Source organism: Hypanus sabinus (genome assembly GCF_030144855.1).
Source record: "Hypanus sabinus isolate sHypSab1 chromosome X1 unlocalized genomic scaffold, sHypSab1.hap1 SUPER_X1_unloc_17, whole genome shotgun sequence".
NCBI classification, from domain to species: Eukaryota; Metazoa; Chordata; class Chondrichthyes; order Myliobatiformes; family Dasyatidae; genus Hypanus; species Hypanus sabinus.
Window position 1 is genome coordinate 291,387 of NW_026778965.1, and position 22,591 is coordinate 313,977.

Consider the following 22,591-nt stretch of genomic DNA (forward strand, 5'->3'; position numbering starts at 1 on the left):
GGGTGATTGGGGGTGTGAGGGATGGGTCAGTGGGTGGTTGGGGGTGTGGAGGGGTGGGTCAGTGGGTGATTGGGGGTGTGGAGTGGTGGGTCAGTGGGTGATTGGGGGTGTGGAGTGGTGGGTCAGTGGGTGATTGGGGGTGTGGAGGGATGGGTCAGTGGGTGGTTGGGGGTGTGGAGGGGTGGGTCAGTGGGTGATTGGGGGTGTGGAGTGGTGGGTCAGTGGGTGATTGGGGTTGTGGAAGGGTGGGTCAGTGGGTGATTGGGGGTGTGGAGGGGTGGGTCAGTGGGTGATTGGGGGTGTGGAGGGATGGGTCAGTGGGTGATTGGGGGTGTGGAGGGGTGGGTCAGTGGGTGATTGGGGGTGTGGAGGGGTGAGTGAGTGGGTGGTTGGGGGTGTGTGGAGGGGTGGGTCAGTGGGTGATTGGGGGTGTGGAGGGGTGGGTCAGTGGGTGGTTGAGGGTGTTGAGGGGTGGGTCAGTGGGTGATTGGGGGTGTGTGGAGGGGTGGGTCAGTGGGTGATTGGGGGTGTGGAGGGTGGGTCAGTGGGTGGTTGAGGGTGTTGAGGGTGGGTCAGTGGGTGATTGGGGGTGTGGAGGGGTGGGTCAGAGGGTGATTGGGGTGTGGTGGGGTGGGACAGTGTGTGGTTGGGGGTGTGGAGGGGTGGATCAGTGGGTGATTGGGGGTGTGGAGGGGTGGGTCAGTGGGTGATTGGGGGTGTGGTGGGGTGGGTCAGTGGGTGATTGGGGGTGTGGAGGGGTGTGTCAGTGGGTGATTGGGTGTGTGGAGGGGTGGGTCAGTGGGTGATTGGGGGTGTGGTGGGGTGGGTGATTGGGGTGTGGAGGGGTGTGTCAGTGGGTGATTGGAGGTGTGGAGGGGTGGGTCAGTGGGTGATTGGGGGTGTGGAGGGGTGGGTCAGTGGGTGATTGGGGGTGTGGAGGGGTGGGTCAGTGTGTGATTTGGGTGTGTGGAGGGGTGGGTCAGTGGGTGAATGGGGGTGTGGAGGGGTGGGTCAGTGTGTGATTTGGGTGTGTGGAGGGTTGGGTCAGTGGTGAATGGGGGTGTGGAGGGGTGGGTCAATGGGTGATTGGGGGTGTGGAGGGGTGGGTCAGTGGGTGATTGGGGGTGTGGAGGGGTGGGTCAGTGGGTGATTGGGGGTGTGGAGGGGTGGGTCAGTGGGTGATTGGGGGTGTGGAGGGGTGGGGTCAGTGGGTGATTGGGGGTGTGGAGGGGTGGGTCAGTGGGTGATTGGGGGGTGTGGAGGGGTGGGTCAGTGTGTGATTTGGGTGTGTGGAGGGGTGGGTCAGTGGGTGAATGGGGGTGTGGAGGGGTGGGTCAATGGGTGATTGGGGGTGTGGAGGGGTGGGTCAGTGGTGATTGGGGGTGTGGAGGGGTGGGTCAGTGGGTGATTGGGGGTGTGGAGGGGTGGGTCAGTGGGTGATTGGGGTTGTGGAGTGGTGGGTCAGTGGGTGATTGGGGGTGTGGAGTGGTGGGTCAGTGGGTGATTGGGGGTGTGGAGGGGTGGGTCAGTGGGTGATTGGGGGTGTGGAGTGGTGGGTCAGTGGGTGATTGGGGGTGTGGAGGGGTGGGTCAGTGGATGGAGGTGTTGATCAGCCTCAGTGCTCGGGGGAAAGTCACTACTTTCGAGTCTGGTGGTTCCTGTTGTGGATGCTACGTAGCCTCCTCCCCGACGGGGGTGGGACAGTCAGTCCATGAGCAGGGTGGGTGGGATCCTTCACGATGTTACTGGCCCCTCTCAGTATCTGTGTCCCGGACGGTGGGTGGGCTGTTTGACGACCTCTGGGCCGCCGTGCCGTTTCTGTGCCGTGCCGTGATGGAGCTCATTAGGATGCTCTCGCCCGCGATCGGAGGACTCCGTCTCGGCGCCGGCGCTGACCTTTGCCCTTTGACCCTCCCAGGACGGCGTGCGAATGGACGAGATTGTGGAGGGCTGCACCGGGGCCTTGCACATCCTGGCCCGCGATCAGACTAACCGGGCGCCTCATCACTCAGCTCAACACCATCCCGCTCTTTGTCCAGGTAAGCCCCCACCACGCCCCTCGGCCGGACACCCTCACCACGCCCGGACACCCTCACCACGCCCGGACACCCTCACCACGCCCGGACACCCTCACCACGCCCGGACACCCTCACCACGCCCGGACACCCCCAACACGCCCGGACACCCTCACCACGCCCGGACACCCTCACCACGCCCGGACACCCCTCACCACGCCCCGGACACCCCCACCACGCCCGGACACCCCCACCACGCCCGGACACCCCCACCACGCCCGGACACCCCCACCACGTCCCTCGGCTGGACACCCCCACCACGCCCGGACACCCCCACCACGCCCGGACACCCTCACCACGCCCGGACACCCTCACCACACCCGGACACCCCCACCACACCCGGACACCCCCACCACGCCCATGCCCGGACACCCCCACCACGCCCCATGCCCGGACACCCTCACCACGCCCCATGCCCGGACACCCTCACCACGCCCGGACACCCCCACCACGCCCCTCGGCCGGACACCCTCACCACGCCCGGACACCCTCACCACGCCCGGACACCCCCACCACGCCCGGACACCCCCACCACGCCCGGACACCCCCACCACGCCCCTCGGCCGTACACCCCCACCACGCCCGGACACCCCCACCACGCCCGGACACCCCCACCATGCCCGGACACCCCCACCACGCCCGGACACCCCCACCACGCCCGGACACCCCCACCACGCCCTTCGGCCGGACACCCCCACAATGCCCGGACACCCCCACCACGTCCCTCGGCTGGACACCCCCACCACGCCCCTCGGCCGGACACCCCCACCACACCCCTCGGCCGGACACCCCCACCACACCCTTCGGCCGGACACCCCCACCACACCCCTCGGCCGGACTCCCCCACCACACCCCTCGGCCGGACACCCCCACCACACCCCTCAGCCGGTCACCCCCACCACACTCGGACACCCCCACCACACCCTCGGCCGGACACCCCCACCACGCCCGGACACCCCCACCACGCCCCTCGGCCGGACACCCCCACCACGCCCCTCGGCCGGACTCCCCCACCACACCCCTCGGCCGGACACCCTCACCACACCCCTCGGCCGGGCACCCTGACCACACCCGGACACCCCCACCACACCCCTCGGCCGGACACCCCCACCACGCCCGGACACCCCCACCACGCCCGGACACCCCCACCACGCCCCTCGGCCGGACACCCCCACCACACCCCTCGGCCGGACACCCCCACCACATCCGGACACCCCCACCACGCCCGGACACCCCCACCACACCCCTCGGCCGGACACCCTCACCACACCCCTCGGCCGGACACCCCCACCACACCCCGGACACCCCCACCACACCCCTCGGCCGGACACCCCCACCACACCCCTCGGCCGGACTCCCTCACCACACCCCTCGGCCGGACACCCCCACCACACCCCTCGGCCGGGACACCCCCACCACATCCGGACACCCCCACCACGCCCGGACACCCCCACCCCACCCCTCGGCCGGACACCCTCACCACACCCCTCGGCCGGACACCCCCACCACACCCCGGACACCCCCACCACACCCCTCGGCCGGACACCCCCACCACACCCCTCGGCCGGACTCCCTCACCACACCCCTCGGCCGGACACCCCCACCACACCCCTCGGCCGGACTCCCCCACCACACCCCTCGGCCGGACACCCCACCACACCCCTTGGCCGGACACAGTGCGGACAGGCCCCCCCCAATGACCCATTCACCTGGGGAGAATTTACAGTGACCGATTCGCCCGGGGAGAATTTACGATGACCGGTTTGCCTAGGGGGTCATTTACAATGACCGATCTGTCTCGGGACTGGTACATCTTTGGGCTGTGGGGAGGAGATTGGAGCTCCTGGGGGGGGGGGGGTAGACGCACACATTCCACAGTGACGACAGGCAAGCTCCCCACGCTGTCCCGTCAGATCCAAACCTACTGCCTTGCGGCTGCACCCGGTCAGGGGGCAGGCTTCGGGAGTGAACCCCGAGGGGAAAAGTCTGGAGCTGGAGTCCCTGAGGTAGTCCGACGTTGAGTTTCAGCACTGACCGGCAACACCTCATGCCAAACCGTACCAGTCTCTGCCGTTTCTGAGAGTTCATCAGCTGCGTGGGGTGGGGGGGGGGGGAATCCTGCTACAGGGGATACTGCCCTGCGTATCACGTAGACGGCTGGGACGCAGCGGGAACCAGTGGAGGGCCAAGAATCCACGTGGACATCTGACGCCCTCCTGTTGAGAAAGGCTTCGGCTACAGATTCACGTTTGTCCTGCCACGCGTGCCTCGGAACGGGCGGTGAATCGCATCGTTTGAGTTCTTCGACAGTCCAAGGGTCTGCTGGGGGCAGCCCGCTCATAACCTGTGGGTTCCGTAGCATCCTGGGTGTTTGATAGAAGCTCGTTGGAGGTGCCGGAGGATCTCTCTGTTTGACCCTTTGACATGGGAGCAGAATTGGGGCCAGTCGGCCCATCAAGTGCCGTTCCATCACGGCCGATTTACTATCCCTCCCAACCCCGTTCTCCTGCCTTTGATGCCCAGACGAATTGAGAGCTTATCAACCTTCGCTTCAAATACTCCCAATGACTTGGCCTCCGTGGCCGCCTGTGGTAAGGAATTCACAAATTCTCCACCCTCTGGTTAAAGAAATTCCCCCTTATCTCCATTCTAAAGGGACGTCCCTCTATTGTGAGGCTGTGTCCTCTGGTCCTAGACTCTCCCACTATAGGAAACATCCTCTCCACATCCTCTCTATTTGTGTCCTCTGGTCCTAGACTCTCCCACTATAGGAAACATCCTCTCCACATCCTCTCTATCTGTGTCCTCCGGTCCTAGACTCTCCCACTATAGGAAACATCCTCTCCACATCCTCTCTATCTGTGTCCTCCGGTCCTAGACTCCCCCACTATAGGAAACGTCCTCTCCATATCCACTCTATCTGTGTCCTCCGGTCCTAGCCTCCCCCTCTATAGGAAACATCCTCTCCACATCCACTGTATCCGTGTCCTCTGGTCTGGACTCTCCCACTGTAGGAAACATCCTCTCCACATCCACTCTATCTGTGCCCTCTGGTCCTAGACTCCCACACTATAGGAAACATACTCTCCACATCCACACTATCTGTGTCCTCTGGTCCTAGACTCCCACACTGTAGGAAACATCCTCTCCACATCCACTCTATCTGTGTCCTCTGGTCCTAGACTCCCCACTACAGGAAACATCCTCTCCACATCCACTCTATCTGTGTCCTCTGGTCCTAGACTCCCCCACTATAGCAAACATTCTCTCCACATCCACTCTATCTGTGTCCTCTGGTCCTAGACTCCCCCACTATAGGAAACATCCTCTCCACATCCACTCTATCTGTGTCCTCTGGTCCTAGACTCCCCCACTATAGGAAACATCCTCTCCACATCCACTCTATCTGTGTCCTCTTGTCCTAGACTCCCACACTATAGGAAACATCCTCTCCACATCCACTCTATATGTGCCCTCTGGTCCTGGACTCCCTGTGTGGTCGCCGTTACCAACCTGCGCAATTGAGTACGTTTCCGTAAGACACCGGAGTCGAATGAGGCCATTCGGCCCATCACGTCTGCTCCACCATTCCCATCATGGCCGACTTACTATCCCTCTCAACCCCGCTCTCCTGCCTTCTCCCCATAACCGTTGACACCCTGACGAATCGAGAACCTGTCCACCTCCACTTTAGATGTACCCAGTGACTTGGCCTGTGGTAACAAATTCCCCCTTCCCCCCCAAGCTGAAGAGACTGCTCCTCGTCTCTGCTGTAAAGGGACGTCCTCCTGCTATGAAGTGGCCCAGACACGGCGGCACGGCCCTTCCCATAAGACGCAGGGAGAGAGTTGGGCCATTCAGCCCATCGAGTCTGCTCCTGGCACGGAGTTGGCCGGGAGAAGGAAATCCCCTTCGAGCACCTTCAGCCCGAGGGAGGTGAATCTGTGCAGCATTGCCACAGGCAGCCCTGGAGGCCAAAGTCACTGGGTAGATTTAAAGCGGAGGTCGACAGGTTCTTGATTGGTTGGGGCGTCAAAGGGAGAAGGCAGGAGAGTGGGATTGAGAGTGATAGTAAACCAGCCATGATGGATGGTGGAGCAGACTCGATGGGCCGAATGGCCCAATTCTGCTGCAATGTCTTATTATTTACTCAGTTCAAGTTGAGGTTTGTCATTCAACCATACCCATGAACACAGCCAATCCAAACAACGGTCGTGCAGGGCCGAGGTGCAAATTATAATGCCTGCAGTTATACACACTTAGTCTCGCAAGACCATGGATCCGTGCCTGGAAGGTCTTGGGGTGTCCTCTCCAGGGCGCAGGCCTGGCAGGGTTGTATGGGAGACTGACAGTTGCCCATGCAGCGAGTCTCCCCTCTCCACGCCACCGATGTTGTCCAAGGGAGGGGCAAGGGACGATACAGCTTGGCACCAGGAGTTGCCGGAACGAGGTTGAAGGCAACGTCGGACTGCCTCAGGGACTCCAGCTCCGGGTTTGTCCTCAGGGTTTACTCCCCAAGCCCTTCCCAATGGCGGGTCTCGCCGCGAGGCAGCGGAGGTTTGAAATCAGAGATTTTCCCTCTCTCGGGTGGACTGCCTTCCCAGGCTGACGAGCTCCATCTACCCGAAAGAGACTGGTCTTAAGGCGCCAGGGCCTGCCCTTCGCCCCTTCCCCTGTCAGTAGAAATTAAAACGGAGCCCAGTGTCACGGCGTCTGGCTTGAAGACGGATGGGACGTTCCCCTGGAGCCATGTTTCAGTAAGAACAAGGACGTGGCAGTTTCTCGTCTCACTCCAGCGCAGATGCAGGGCCTTCGGATCAGGAGCGCTGGTAGCTCTTCCGGTGTGCGCCCCCCCCCCCCCAAACTGGGAATGACCCTTCCCCTTGCCCCTCTCTGCCAGCTCCTGTTCTCCCCGGTCGAGAACATCCAGCGCGTGGCGGCGGGCGTCCTGTGCGAGCTGGCCCAGGACCGGGAGGCTGCGGAGGAGATGGACCAGGAGCAGGCCACGGTGCCCCTGACCGACATGCTGCACTCGTCCAATGAGGGCATCGGTAAGTGGGCCCCTCTGCTGCCACACCGGGGTGGGGGTGGGGGGGATTGCATCCCGCGTGAGGGTGGGTGGGGAGGGCAAGGCGGGTGGGGAACGGGGTTACCTCTGGCGGCCTGTAAACCAAAGTCCCCTCGGCCTCCTCCCACTGACCAGTTCCACTGGGGTGCAGGGTGCTTATCGCAGAGACAAAACTCCTGAAATGTCCTCAAGGTGAAACTGCAAAGTCCTCCATTTTGACTGGGACCGTGAGAATCAGGCAGTTCGCGTCTGGTCCACCGTTCCGTCAGGCTTCCCCGATCAACTCAAATATCCTGCCTTCTCCCTCGCCACCTACGAAGGCCCTCAGCAATCGAGAGGCAGCCAACCTCTGTTTTAAATAATACACAGCGATCTCGGCCTCCGCAGCCATGAAAATGCCACAGATTCTCCACCATCTGGCTTCAAAAACAATCTCCTCGTCTCTGTTCCAAAGTAGGGGTTCAAATCCTGAGATCAACAGACCCCTTGCTTAACGGCATGGGCATAAAAAAAAAATTTAAACCCCTGTTCTAAAGGGAAGTCCCTCTATTCCGAGGCTGTGCCCTCACCAGAGGAAACATCCTCTCCACATCCACTCTATCTGTGTCCTCTGGTCCTAGACACCCACACCATAGGAAACATCCTCTCCACATCCACTCTATCTGTGTCCTCTGGTCCTAGACTCCCCCACTATAGGAAACATCCTCTGCACATCCACTCTATCTGTGTCCTCTGGTCCTAGACTCTCCCACTATAGGAACCATCCTCTCCACACCCACTCTATCTGTGTCCTCTGGTCCTAGACACCCCCACTATAGGAACCATCCTCTCCACATCCACTCTATCTGTGTCCTCTGGTCCTAGACACCCCCACTATAGGAACCATCCCTCCACATCCACCCTGTCTGTGTCCTCTGGTCCTAGACTCCCCCACTAACGGAAACATCCTCTCCACATCCACTCTATCTGTGTCCTCTGGTCCTAGACTCCCCCACTATAGGAAACATCCTCTCCACATCCACTCATTCGGCTCATTTCAACAGTCAGGAGGTTTCAGTGAGATCTCCATGCATTCTTTTGAATTCCGGTGATTACAGGCCCAAAGCTGCCAAATCTGTTAACCCATTCATTCCCAGAATCATCCTTGTGATCCTTCTCTGGAGTCCCTCCGATGACAGCCCTTCATTTCTCAGATATGGGGCCCAAAACTGTTGACAATTCTCCAAGGGCGGCCTGACTCATTAAGCAATAAAGCCTCCTTGCTCTTGTATTCTATTCCCCATGAAATAATTGCCAACACTGCATTTGTCGCCTTTAACACAGACTCGACCTGCAACTGTCTGGGAGTCTGACACGAGGACCCCTGAGTCCCCCTGCACCCCTGATGTTTGACCCTCCTCCCCATTCAGATAACAGTCCACACTCTGGCTTCTTTTACCAGAATGCATCGTCGTGTTGTATTCCATCTGCCTCTACTCCGCCCATCCCTCCAATTTGTCTAATTCCTGCTGGAATCGCATTGCTTCCTCAGGACCAGCTCACCCCTCCACCGACCTTCGTACCTTCCACAAACTTTCGCCACAGGGCCGTGAACTCCACTATCCAAATCACTGACAAACCATGTGAAATGTCGCGGTCCCAGTACCGACCCCTGAGGAACGCCACTAGTCACCGGCCGCCAACCAGAAAAGGTTCCCTTTATTCCCACTCGATGCCCCCTGCCTGTCCCCCACTCCTCTCTCCGTCCCAGTGTGTCTCCTGTAGCCCCACGGGATTTTATATTGTGGTACAGCCTCGAATGCCTTCTGAAAATCTGATATCCACTCTCTCCTGCGGCCACTCCTCTCTCCGTCCCAGTGTGTCTCCTGTAGCCCCACGGGATTTTATATTGTGGTACAGCCTCGAATGCCTTCTGAAAATCTGATATCCACTCTCTCCTGCGGCCACTCCGCTTGTTACTTCAGTCGAGCGCTAGAACGCTGCAGCACAGTACAGGCCCTTCGGCCCTCCGTGTTGTGCCGACCCATATGATCCTTTTTAAAATAAAGTACTGAACCCACACTACCCCGTAACCCTCCATTTTTCTTTCATCAAGAAAGCCTGTCCAAGAGGCTCTTAAATACCCCTAATGTTTTAGCTTCCACCACCATCCCTGGCAAGTCATTCCAGGCACTCACAACCCTCTGTGGAAAAAACTTACCCCTGATGTCTCCCCTAAACTTCCCTCCCTTAACTTTGTTAATATGCCCTCTGGTGTTTGCTATTGGTGCCCTGGGAAACAGGTGCTGACTATCCACCGTATCTATGCCTCTCATAATCTCGTAGACCTCTATCAAGTCCCCTCTCATCCTTCTACGCTCCAAAGAGAAAAGTCCCAGCTCTGCTAACCTTGCTTCATGTGACTTGTTCTCCAAACCAGGCAACATCCTGGTAAATCTCCTCTGCACCCTCTCCACAGCTTCTACATCCTTCCTATAATGAGGTGACCAGAATACTCTCAAAGAATTCTAACAGATTTGTCAGGTGAGATTTCCCTTTGCAAAAGAAATTGGCATTTGACTTTAACATCTTATCATTAATCTCTGTACCCCGAAACCTCATAGACTCCAACACTTGCCCGTAACTGGCCTACAATTCCCTTTCTTTCCCATTCCTCCCTTCTTAAGGAGTGGAGTGACATTTGCAATCTTCCAGTCCTCTGGGACCGTGCCAGAATCAAGTGATTCTTGAAAGACCGTGACCAATGCATCCATTTCTCTCCGGAAACCTCACTCAGGACTCTCGGACGTAGTCCATCGGGTCCGGGTGACTCATCCACCTTAAGGCCTTTGAGTTTGTCCGGCACTTTTTCCTTCGTAATAGCAATGGCACTCACTCCTGCTCCCTGACACTCATGGACCTCTGGCACACCGCCAGTGTCCTCCCCAGTGAAGACTGACGCCAAGCACCCATTAAGTTGATCAGCCATCTCTTTGTCCCCCCATTACTTCCTCACCAGCATCATTTTGCAGTGGTCCAATCTCAACTCTCACCTCCCTTTTACTCTTTCTATAACTGAAGAAGTTGTTAGTGCCCGGCTTTATATTATGGATGTGATGGTAGCAGTCAGCTCGATACTCGGGGGGGGGGGGGGGGGGCGTCGGAGGAGCGGATGGGCTGAATGGCCTGGCCTGCTGCCCCTCTGGAAGGGCAATTAGTTGGGGGGGGAAGGAAGCTGGTGTGGAAGGGGCAAGGTGGCCTGTTTTCACGCTGCGGTGGGAACGATGGTACCGTGAACCGGACTGACCCCCCCCCCCCCCCGTTCTACAGCTACCTACGCGGCCGCGGTCTTGTTCCGGATATCGGAGGACAAGCCCCAGGATTACCGGAAGAGGCTGTCCGTCGAGCTGACCAGCACCCTGTTCAGGAATGACCCGGAGGCCTGGGACGCGGTAGGTGACGGGTCTCGGGGGGGAGGGGGTGGGAGGGGCTGTAGGCGGCGCCTTGTGGGGGCGATGGCGGAATCTCCTCCACGGTGCCCCAGCTGAGGGTCCGGGGTCCTCATCTCTGCCTCTGCAGCGCGGCGCCAAGTTGCCTGTGAATCTCCCGCCGTTTCCTCGGCCCTTCGGGGGGCCCCAGTGAAGTCCCCCCGCTCTCAGTCACGCGAGTCCCGGGCGGAAACTCGGGAATAGTGGGATTAAGGGTTCTCCATTGTTAATTCTGTAGCCCGGCGGTTTAGTAGCCAAATCACCAGTCTGGCCGCTGACCTTCGACCTCTTGGGCACGGCGCGACCGTCCCAAAGCGAGTTCAAAGAGAAGAGTGCGGAGTCGACAACTATGTCCGTTAACCTTCTGCCGACCCTTCCTCCCCCACCAATACAATCTTAAATGACTGCAGCGCTGTGCAGAAGTCTTGGGGCACCCTGGAGTTGGGTGGTTCTGTCCGTCTCTGTCACTCTATCTATTGCCTGATACTTTAGCACAGTACTACAGTAATTTTAAATTAATTATGCTGTCAGATAAAAAATTATTTTTGTGTGTGTATATATATATACACACACACACCATACACACACATCACACACACACCATACACACACATCACACACACACCACACTCCCACACACCACACACACACACACACACAGACACACACCACACACACCACACTCTCTCACAGACAGACACACACAGACTCACACTCACACTCACACACACATATACACCCCACACTCTCACACACACACACACAGACACAGACACACACACACACAGACACACACACAGACACACACACACAGACACACACACTCACACACACACTCACACACACACTCACACAGACACACACAGACACACAGACACAGACACACACACACAGACACACACACAGACACAGACACACACACACTCACACACACACACACACACACAGACAGAGACAGACACACACACCAGACACCCCTTACGCTTCAGCTAGCGTCTGAATATAGCGGGTGATCGCCCTGCCCAGCCAGACAAGAAATCTCGTTTGTGTGGATGCCGTGCGATGTGTCCCCGTTACAAATCAGTCCCACAAAATAACAAACAATACACAATATGCGATTAAACCATTGAGTTTTATCATTCTTAATTTGGCTCTATGGTTAGTCAAGAAACAAAAAAAAAATGAAAAAGGGCCCATTCTCATGGAACGGTCTGTCGCGCAACGTAGGAGCTCACTGATAAGCCGATTGTCCACCATCGACCTCCTCCGATTGTTGCTGCCCTTCGGTCCCTCGCTCCGAGTCCACCCCGTCCGGCGGTCTACCAACTCTCTCCATTCGCATCTTCTCTCCTCATCTCTCCCTGGCAAAACACCGCGGAGATCTCTCTTCCAGACTCGCAAGAAAGATCTCTCATTGGATAACCGCCAGCATTCCAAACCCCGTTACCTCCAGTCATTACCCAAACATCGTACATGAATGTGAGGAAAGTGGGATTGAATGGACATTCTGTGGGCAGAGGGGATTGGTTTAGTTGGCCACGCACTCAACGTTTCAGAGATACAAACAAACCGGGTGAACTCAGCAGGTCGGGCAGCATCCATTGAAATGAGCAGTTAACGTTTTAGGCCGAGACCCTTCGTCAGGACATCTGCGGCGTACTGTGTGTCAATATTTCAGAGATGTTGTTCTTGTGTGGCTTGCCGAGCTGGCAGGCGTTTCGTTACCCAGCTAGACAACATCATCACTGCAACTTCGAATGAAATGTCGGTGATTGTTCGTCTTTCATGTGTCCTGTGATTTGCCCGTTTGTGTACATGGGGGTGGGGGTGGGGTTGCCATTTCTATCGGTTACCGATTCTGCAATCCGCGATCGGTTTGTTCAGATCCGGTTAGGTGGCACGTGTGGTGCGGGCTGTGTTCGTCGGCCGCCCTGTGGGATTAACGTCGTCCCTGTTGTCCTGACGCGTGCAGCCGGGCGTGAGCTGGCTCTCGGCTCCGGACTGACGATTTGACGCTGAAGTGTGGGATGTAAACCGGGATCGTTTCGACGTGCTTGTCGATTAGAGTTCTGTGTGGAGAACAAAGCCCCTGAGGTTTCTGGGCTTGTCGTTGACGGGCTCGGCCTTGGGGTAGTGACATTGGTCCAGTCGAATTGGCGTGCTTCGCTGTCGTAACGTACAGATAGAAGGGGAAGTTGATCTTGACGGTTTACGGCCTAGACTTTTGCAGCACGGGACCCTATGTACGTGAATATGTGGGGCATGACATTCTGAAGGTGGGAATGAAGTGGATGGACGCAGAAACCTCGTGCAGGCTCCTTACAGACGGCAGAGGGATTGAAACCAGGTCATGACGCTGGGACAGAGCCGTCCCAAACAGAAATTAGAACAGGGAGCACTGCAAACAGTTCATGAAATTGTACAAGGCATTGGTGAGGCCGAATTTGGAATATTGTGTGCAGTTGCGGTCACCGAATTATAGGAAAGATGTCAACAAAATAGAGAGAGTACAGAGAAGATTTATTAGAAAGTTACAGAGAAAGGTTGAACAAGTTCGGTCTAAATTCTTTGGAGCGTAGAAGGTTTAGGGGGAACTTGATAGAGGTATTTAAAATGATGAGGGGGATAGAGTTGACGTGGATAGGCTTTTTCCATTGAGAGTAGGGGAGATTCAAACAAGAGGACATGAGTTGAGAGTTAGGGGGCAAAAGTTTAGGTGTAACATGAGGGGGAATTTCTTTACTCAGAGAGTGGTAGCTGTGTGGAACGAGCTTCCAGTAGAAGTGGTAGAGACAGGTTTGGTATTGTCATTTAAAGTAAAATTGGATCGGTATATGGACAGGAAAGGAATGGAGGGTTTTGGGCTGAGTGCGGGTCGGTGGGACTAGGTGAGAGTGAGCGTTCGGCACGGACTAGAGGGGCCGAAACGGCCTGTTTCCGTGCTGTAATTGTTATATGGTTATATGGGTCGGTGGGACTAGGTGAGAGTGAGCGTTCGGCACGGACTAGAGGGGCCGAGACGGCCTGTTTCCGTGCTGTAATTGTTATATGGTTATATGGGTCAGTGGGACTAGGTGAGAGTGAGCGTTCAGCATGGACTAGAAGGGCCGAGACGGCCTGTTTCCGTGCTGTAATTGTTATATGGTTATATGGGTCGGTGGGACTAGGTGAGAGTGAGCGTTCGGCACGGACTAGAGGGGCCGAGATGGCCTGTTTCCGTGCTGTAATTGTTATCTGGTTATATGAATGCCTGGAGGGGGGGGGGCTGCATATTAGGGTGTTAGGAGGGAAGTATGGGGGGGGGGGGAGTTGTCGGAGGTAAAAAAGCTAAACCTGCCTTTCTCAGGGCTGATTTATTATCCCTCCCACCCCCCCCACCCCCGTTCTTCTGCCTTCTCCCCATAACCTTTTGACGCCCTGACGAATCAGGGACCTCCGTTCTCAATATACATTGTGACTTTGAGTCACGCAGCCCCAGGAATGGGCCCTCCGTCCCACTTGCCTGTGTTTGGCCCTTCTCAACCTCTCAAATATCAACTACTTAACCGAGACGGTTGTTTTTTTTTTCAGAAATACTGTTAACGTGCCCTCCTCAAGGACTAATTTAATTATTAATTCATTTAAATTTATGCGCCTGCCTCCGGCACTAATTTATCATCATTAATTTTAATTTATGCGCCCGAGTCGACCGCTAATTTTTATTGTTAATCCATTTTAACTAATTAGAGATGCAGCTCGGTGACCGACCCTTGTGGCCTTGTGGCAAATCCTAGTCACGCAGTCAGACGATCTCTGAGGAGAATTGGTCATGGTTGGGGGGGGGGGGGGGTCACCCATCTTGTAAAAGACACTGCCCCAGAAGAGGGCAATGGCAAGCCCCCACCTGCGTGGGAAAGTTTGCCAAGAACAATCACGGTCACCGCGATCGCCCACGCCAGTACGACCCCGGTACCTAACGAACGAAGCGAATCGCTCCCACGTTGCTTCCGGGACCCCTTCTCCGGCCGGTGGGTCGTTCCTGCTTTTAAAGGAAAGTCGAGCAGTGAAGGACAGGAAACACAGTGGCCCCCCCCCCCAATTAAATTAGCGACCGAACGAATCGGGTCCAATGTCACTGGCCTCTTTTGCGAAATTTTTGTGTTTTGGGACCGTAATCCTTGTCAATATATAACAGGGAAAGCGCAATTAAATTAGGATGTGTATGGAAAAAATTAAGTGCTGCCAAAATGGAGGGAAACAATAATGAGGCGGCATTCAGCACTCGGAGTACTGTGCTCAGTTCTGGACGCCTCACTACAGGAAGGACGTGGAAGCCGTAGAAGGGGTGCAGAGGAGATTTACAAGGATGTTGCCTGGATTGGGGAGCATGCCTTATGAGAATAGGTTGAGTGAACTCGGCCTTTTCCCCGCGGAGTGACGGAGGATGAGAGGTGACCTGATAGAGGTGTACAAGATGATGAGAGGCATTGATCGTGTGGATAGTCAGAGGCTTTTTCCCAGGGCTGAAATGGTTGCCACAAGAGGACACAGGTTTAAGGTGCTTGGAAGTAGGTACAGAGGAGATGTCGGGTAAGTTTTTTACTCAGAGAGTGGTGAGAGTGTGGAATGGGCTGCCGGTGACGGTGGAGGTGGATACAATAGGGTCTTTTAAGAGACTCCTGGATAGCTACGTGGAGCTTAGAAAGATAGAGGGCTTTGGGTAACCTGAGGTAATTTCTAAGGTAGGGACGTGTTCGGCACAGCTTTGTGGGCCGAAGGGCCTATGTTGTGCTGTAGGTTTTCTATGGGTTCATTGTCCCATTTGGAAATCGGATGGCGGAGGGGAAGAAGCTGTTCCTGAATCGCTGAGTGTGTGTCTTCAAGCTCCTGTACCTCCTCCCTGATGGCAGAGGGGAAGAAGCTGTTCCTGAATCGTTGAGTGTGTGTCTTCAGGCTCCTGGACCCCCTCCCTGATGGCAGAGGGGAAGAAGCTGTTCCTGAATCACTGAATGTGTGTCTTCAGGCTCCTGTACCTCTTCCCTGAAGGCAGAGGGGAAGAAGCTGTTCCTGAATCGTTGAGTGTGTGTCTTCAGGCTCCTGTACCTCCTCCCTGATGGCAGAGGGGAAGAAGCTGTTCCTGAATCGCTGAGTGTGTGGCCGACGAAACTAATCCCACCTACCACAGAAACATAGAAAACCTACAGCACAATACAGGCCCTTTGACCCACAAAGCTGTGCAAATATGTCCCTACCTTAGAAATTACCTAAGGTTACCCATAGCTCTGTATTTTTCGAAGCTCCGTGTACCTATCTAAAAGTCTCTTAAAAGACCCTATCGTATCCGCCTCCACCACTGTCGCCGACAGCCCATTCCACACACTCACCACTCTCTGCGTAAAAAAACTTACCCCTGACATCTCCTCTGTACCTACTCCCCAGCACCTCAAACCTGTGCCCTCTGGTGCAGCCATTTCAGCCCTGGGGAAAAAGCCTCTGACTATCATTGGATATCCTTCCACTTTGTTCGCTTTGTGTGCTAAACGTTTCTTAAAATTCTATCGTGTCGGCCTCTAGCACCACCCCAGGGAGCGTATTCCAGGAACCCACAACTCTGTGTGTTGAAACGAAACTCTGCCCTAATATCTTTATAGTTATCCCTCTGGCATTGGACATTGTAACCCTGGAGGGGGTGGGGGGAGGTATCTCTGCTTTTAGAAGCCTCAGGGGTTCCCAGCCTGGGCTGCACAGGCTCCTTGCTTTAAGAGTAGTGGCCCAAGGCCGATAGAAAGGATTGGGAGACAACGTGCCCTCCAATTCGTAAAGGCCAGTGTGCGCAGAAACCTTGAGCTGTGCAATTGTTTTGACAAAAAGTAGGTGTGCGCCGAACAGTCTCGAAGGTAAAAGCAGTGTCGGTAAGAAGTTGTAAAAAAAAAGAGACAATCTGCAGACGAATCTTCGCGAACCCCGTGGTGCCGTCACTGGCCGCGCCAGGAAAGTCGGGGGAAACGTGATCGTAGCGCGGGGGTGTGGCGCGCGGTTTTTAAGTTTGCGGGCCTGTAAGCGAGTGATGTGCGGGCGGGCGCGCCTTTAGGGGGAGCGTTGTTGGGCAAATCCCCACCCCCCCAGGCTGGGTCTGGTTGTTCCGGAGGGGGGAAAAGCCCGGGTTTCTGTGACTGCGACTCGGGTAACGTTACCTGTTCTTTCCCGCCCCAAGGTTGACCGATTGATGGCTGCTGACGGCTACCAGCCAGGTGGGCTTTACGGGTTTGTTCTTTCCGCCTTGCCGCGCCGCGAAAGAGAGTCGAACCCACCACACCGCCGCCCCCCCCGCCCCCCCATACCGAACGGCCACGGATATCATTTCGAGGGAGTCGGAGGGGGGAGGCGCGGCTTGTGGTCGGGGTGGATGTAAACGGACTGCCTGCAGACTCGAGGTCCCCTCGCGCCTCTCCCTCGGCTGGGCACGTACGCCTCCGGAGACCCCGCCAGTGTCGGTCCGCGGCCCCCTCTGCTGCCACCGGAGCCCACTGTCAAGCTCGAGGTGCAGCTCCTCGAATTCTGCCTGGGTCCATTTATCCGACATCCGATAGTTCCCCCCGCTCCCCTGTTCTTCAGTTCCGGGCTCTGCGAGTCAATGTCTTTGCAGCTTGGTGGGGTTGGGGCAATGCTTTTGTTTTTGCTGGCTGAGAGGGGGATCGTTGCTTTGCTGTCGCCTACACGCGGGAGGGGAGGAGCTGGGGGGGGGGTGGCATTTAACTGTCATTCATTCTTTGGGGGCTCTCCTCTGTGGCTGGTCGGGAGGAAGAGGAACCCCGGGGCGCTTTACTGCAGGCGTTTCCCTGACAGTTAAGCACACCTTCGAAACCTGCCCGCCTACCGACGGCCACTTGTGCTCCTTCCCCTCCTCCTACCTCCTCATTCCGGCTTCCGCCCTCTTTCCCCCTCCCACCTTCCCAGCCCAGGCGAAGGGTCTCGGCCCCGGAAACACCAGCTTTGCCCCCCCCCGCCGCCTGACCCGCTGAGCGTTTTGCGTGGACCCCGCCAGGTCTGTTCCTGTTCCGCCGGTGAACTGTCTTGGGCATAAAATGTTCCAAGCACTGATGTCCTGAAAGGGTTAAAGCCTGAATGACGTTAGACGCCCCGGAGGGAGGGTATATGTGGGTCCCGGTGGGAGGAATCCCCCCCCCCCCCCACCCTTTAGGACTCGTGGGGGGGAGCGGTGACGGATTCTGGCTGTTCTCTTTAAAACCTCGACGTTAGTTTAAACAGCGTTTCCCTTTCTGTGCTCGGACAGAGACCAGCATCCCGTACAACTCCTTTGGGAATCACGAGCCTGACCTGCCCGCTGACTACAACATGATGGCGTAGGTGGAACGCAGCAAATCATGAACAGGTAAAAGCCCTGACGTGGGGCCGTCTCGCTGTGTGTCGCCGCCCAAAAACCCTGCGCTGCCACCCCCGCCTACTCTTCCTTCAATCTGGGCCTCGGTTTCTCTCGAGAGCCTCTCTCAACCTGCTCGCCCTGACCGGAACGTGCGAGCTCTGTGCTCTCAAAGGTTCCGCAGTCCCCCCGCTCGCCAAGTGCAGCAAACACCCTGCCCCAGTCCGCACTTTTGACGGCTCCCTTGCGACTCCCATCAAAGCCGGCCTCTCCCCAGTTCAGAATCTCAAACGCCAAACACTTGACCTGCCCTTCTCCGTGATCGCCTTGAAACGAGGCGCACGGTGTACCCCCCCCCCCCGCTCCCTTCCCGTTCCCCGACAGCAGCTGCTGCCCCTCGATGGGGGCTTCTACCGACCGAGTAAGGAAGCCCTGCTTGAGCACCTTTGACGAGCTCTATCCCGCCCGGCCCTTTGGGAGCCCTGGTCGACAAGTCAGGAAGTTAAAACCTCCTAACTATCCGTAACCTCGTGTTCCCCCCCGCGGGCAGTCGTGGAACGGTACAGCGCAGGAACGGGCCATTTGGCCCATCTAGTCCGTTCGAACCATTCGAGCTGCATCCTCCCACCATCCTGTTGCATGGGCCGTAGCCCTCATGACCCTCTGAGTGAAGGAGTTTCCCTCGTGTTCCCCTTCCACCCTTAACCCATGACCTGCAGCTGTAGTTCCACCCAGTCTCTCAGCATTTACCCTGTCTATACCCCCTCATAATTCGGCTTACCTCTGTCAAATCTCCCCTCGATCTCCTGCGTCCCAAGGAATTGAAACCTTCCCTCCAGATCCAGCAACGTCGACTGTTCCACTCCCCCCCCCGTCATTGCTGCCGGACCTGCTGAGACCCTCCCAGTCTGACTTCCAATAAATGAGTCTGAAATCCGACCCCAAGCGCGGGGAAATCCGAGCAGCACAAAGCAAAATGGCTGCTGGGACGCAGCAGGCCAGGCAGCAGCTGCAGGGCGAAGCACAGTCAACGTTTCCGACTGTGAGACCCGTGAGTCGGCCATTGTGGTATTACTGCGCCCGGTCGGTGCTCCCGGTGTGGCCTTTTATATATATATATATATTGGTGAGACAATTTTGCTGAACACCTATGATCGGTCCGCCAGAGAAAGCAGGATCTCCCATTGGCCACACATTTTAATTCCACGTCCCCATTCCCATTCTGATATGTTTATCCATGGCCTCCTCTACTGTCAAGATGAATCCACACTCAGGTTGGAGGAACAACACCTATATACCGGCTGGGTAGCCTCCAACCTGATGGCATGAACATTGACTTCTCTAACTTCCGTTAATGCCCCTCCTCCCCTTCTTGCCCCATTCCTGACATATTTAGTTGTTTATTCATTCATTCATTCATTTTCCCCTTTTTTCCTTTTCTCTCTTTCTCTCTCTCTCTCTGCCCATCACTCTTCCTGTTCTCCATCTCCCTCTGGTGCTCCCCTCCCCCTTTCTTTCTCCCGAGGCCTCCCGTCCCCTGATCCTTTCCCTTCTCCAGCTCTGTATCCCCACTGCTGATCACCTTTACAGCTCTCAGCTTCACCCCACCCCCTCCGGTCTTCTCCTATCATTTCTGATCTCCCCCTTCCCCCTCCCACTTTCAAATCTCTTACTATCTCTTCTTTCAGTCAGTCCTGACGAAGGGTCTCGGCCCGAAACGTCGACAGTGCTTCTCCCCATAGATTGTTGGGACCACTCTCCTGAATCCTCCTCACACTCCCGGTCAGCAGGGGGCGGTATAAACCTGTTTTAGATGTTGGGACCACTCTCCTGAATCCTCCCAGTCAGCAGGGGGCGGTATTGAACCTGGTTTAGATGTTGGGACCACTCTCCTGAATCCTCCTCACACTCCCGGTCAGCAGGGGGCGGTATTGAACCTGTTTTAGATGTTGGGACCACTCTCCTGAATCCTCCTCACACTCCCGGTCAGCAGGGGGCGGTATAAACCTGTTTTAGATGTTGGGACCACTCTCCTGAATCCTCCGGGTCAGCAGGGGGCGGTATTGAACCTGTTTTAGATGTTGGGACCACTCTCGTGAATCCTCCTCACACTCCCGATCAGCAGGGGGCGGTATTGAACCTGTTTTAGATGTTGGGACCACTCTCCTGAATCCTCCCGGTCAGCAGGGGGCGGTATTGAACCTGTTTTAGATGTTGGGACCACTCTCCTGAATCCTCCCGGTCAGCAGGGGGCGGTATTGAACCTGTTTTGAGTCCTGACGAAGGGTCTCGGCCCGAAACGTTGACAGTGCTTCTCCCTGTAGACGCTGCCTGGCCTGCTGTGTCCCACCAGCATTTTGTGTGTGTTGCCTGAAATCTGACCCTCTTGTCAACAGGCCCGGTGCTGAGCGAGGGAGGCGTGCGAGGCTGCTTTTGACAGACTGTGGCAGAGTTTCGGAGGGGGGCAAGTGGCTGGCGTGACACAGAGCGTCTGTGTGGGGGGGGAAGCTTTGCCCGCAACCTCTCGGCGAGGAATTAATTGAGGAAACTTTTCGACGCCTTGATTGAACGAACTTCACAGGCCCGGCTGAGGTTCGACTCCTGTCTGACCTGTCTCTTTAACACGACTTCACACCTTAATTTCCCCAAAAGCTTTGAACGTTTGGAATCGCAGTTTGATTTTTTTTTTAAACCAAAGGTCGACAAGTCTCACTTTTTATTAAGCAGGTTTCTAGCTTTAGATTATATAGGGATGCGATCGCTTGTCTTTGCACTCGGTGTTTGGAACGCCGCGTTAACAGAGAAGGTGGGGCGGAAGGAGGTTTAACCTCTCCCCGGGGGTGGTGGGGGGGATCTGCCGGGAGAAGCCACGTTGTCTCTCCTGTCCCTCCGGCCCGCAGACGCCTCTCCGGTGGAACCTGGGGATTCGCGCCCCCACCCCCGGTGGGAGAGACCCTCTCTGTTTACCAAGGCGCTCCGAGCTTGGCAGGTGTAGGTCTCCCTCCGGTGAATGCAGTTATGGGGGGGGGGGGGTGAGGGGTGCAGTTGCAATTCGGCCCCCCTGGGGGACAACCTGCCAAGTCCAAGCCTGGGCTTTGTCCGGAACGAGCAGGGAGTAAACCCCCCCGGGCCACCATCCCACCGGAGACAGCAGTACCCCAGGGTGAATCTGTTTTCTATTAATGGGGCTGGAGTTTGTGTCTGTCCTTTTTTTTTAAAAAAAAATGCTGTAACCATTTTAAAAGAGCTTTCAGGTTAATCGCTGATTCCTTTAATTGTACATTTACATGTTGGGTGCAGGATATCTACACGAGAGCATGGTTTCAGTAAAGCACCTTTGATAATTCCTGTAAGTTTTTGTAAAAAGGAAATTAAAAAAAAAATATATCCCAACGCCACGACCTTGCCGTTTCTCTCAGAAGCCTCGTGCACCAGACTTGAATCGGAATTATTATGCTCGCTGACCGTTTGCTCGGGCAATCGTGCGGCAGCGACTTGCAGCACGGGGAGACGGTCAAGAGGTTCAGACCGAACGTCGGCTTGGGAGGGGTGGGGGAATGTGATCGGGGTGATTTTGACCTCGGAGGTGATCATTGGTGCCAGGGCCAGGTGGCTGGGGTGATATCTCGGAGATCTGGGGGGTTTTCACGGGACAATGAGCACTTAACCTACCAGCCAGGGCATCCTTAGAGGATCCGGAGAGTACGTACGCACCCGCAGACACAGAGAGACACAGACACAGAGAGACTGAGACAAACGAGAGAGTAAGGTGCAGACAGAGAGAGAGACACAGACACAGAGAGACTGAGACAAACGAGAGAGTAAGGTGCAGACAGAGAGAGAGACACAGACACAGACACAGAGAGACACAGACACAGAGAGACACAGACACAGAGAGACTGAGACAAGAGAGACTGAGACAAACGAGAGAGTAAGGTGCAGACAGAGAGAGAGACACAGACACAGAGAGACTGAGACAAACGAGAGAGTAAGGTGCAGACAGAGAGAGAGACACAGACACAGAGAGACAGAGACAAGAGAGACTGAGACAAACGAGAGAGTAAGGTGCAGACAGAGAGAGAGACACAGACACAGAGAGACTGAGACAAACGAGAGAGTAAGGTGCAGACAGAGAGAGAGACACAGACACAGAGACTGAGACAAACGAGAGAGTAAGATGCAGACAGAGAGAGAGACACAGACACAGAGAGACTGAGACAAACGAGAGAGTAAGGTGCAGACAGAGAGAGAGACACAGACACAGAGAGACACAGACACAGAGAGACTGAGACAAACGAGAGAGTAAGGTGCAGACAGAGAGAGACACAGACAAAGACAGACAGGCAGAGACACAGAGACAGACACAGTCAAGAGAGAAAGATGCAGACAGAGAGACACACAGACACAGAGACACAAGATTCAGAAGCAGAGATAGACACAGAGACAGACACAGACAAGAGAGGAAGATGCAGACAGAGAGACACACAGACACAGAGACACAGACAGACAGAGACACAGGCAGAGAGAGAGATGGAGACTCAGACAGAGAGCGAGGTGGAGCCAGACACAGACGAGAGAGACACACACACACACACACACACACACACACACACACACACAC

At 56.1% G+C, this 22,591-nt stretch overlaps 1 protein-coding gene across 1 annotated transcript in view; it reads left to right on the top strand.

Moving 5' to 3' along the window:
- LOC132385615 (junction plakoglobin-like) overlaps positions 1-21,363 on the top strand; it is a gene marked incomplete at its 5' end in the record, with an annotated part of 68,186 nt that extends 46,823 nt beyond the window's left edge. The window contains 7 exon segments of the mRNA XM_059957789.1: positions 1,919-1,999; positions 2,001-2,039; positions 6,976-7,126; positions 10,453-10,574; positions 16,804-16,840; positions 17,884-17,982; positions 20,367-21,363. Coding sequence (XP_059813772.1) covers positions 1,919-1,999; positions 2,001-2,039; positions 6,976-7,126; positions 10,453-10,574; positions 16,804-16,840; positions 17,884-17,957 — 504 coding nt within the window.
- Positions 21,364-22,591: the final 1,228 nt, after the last annotated feature.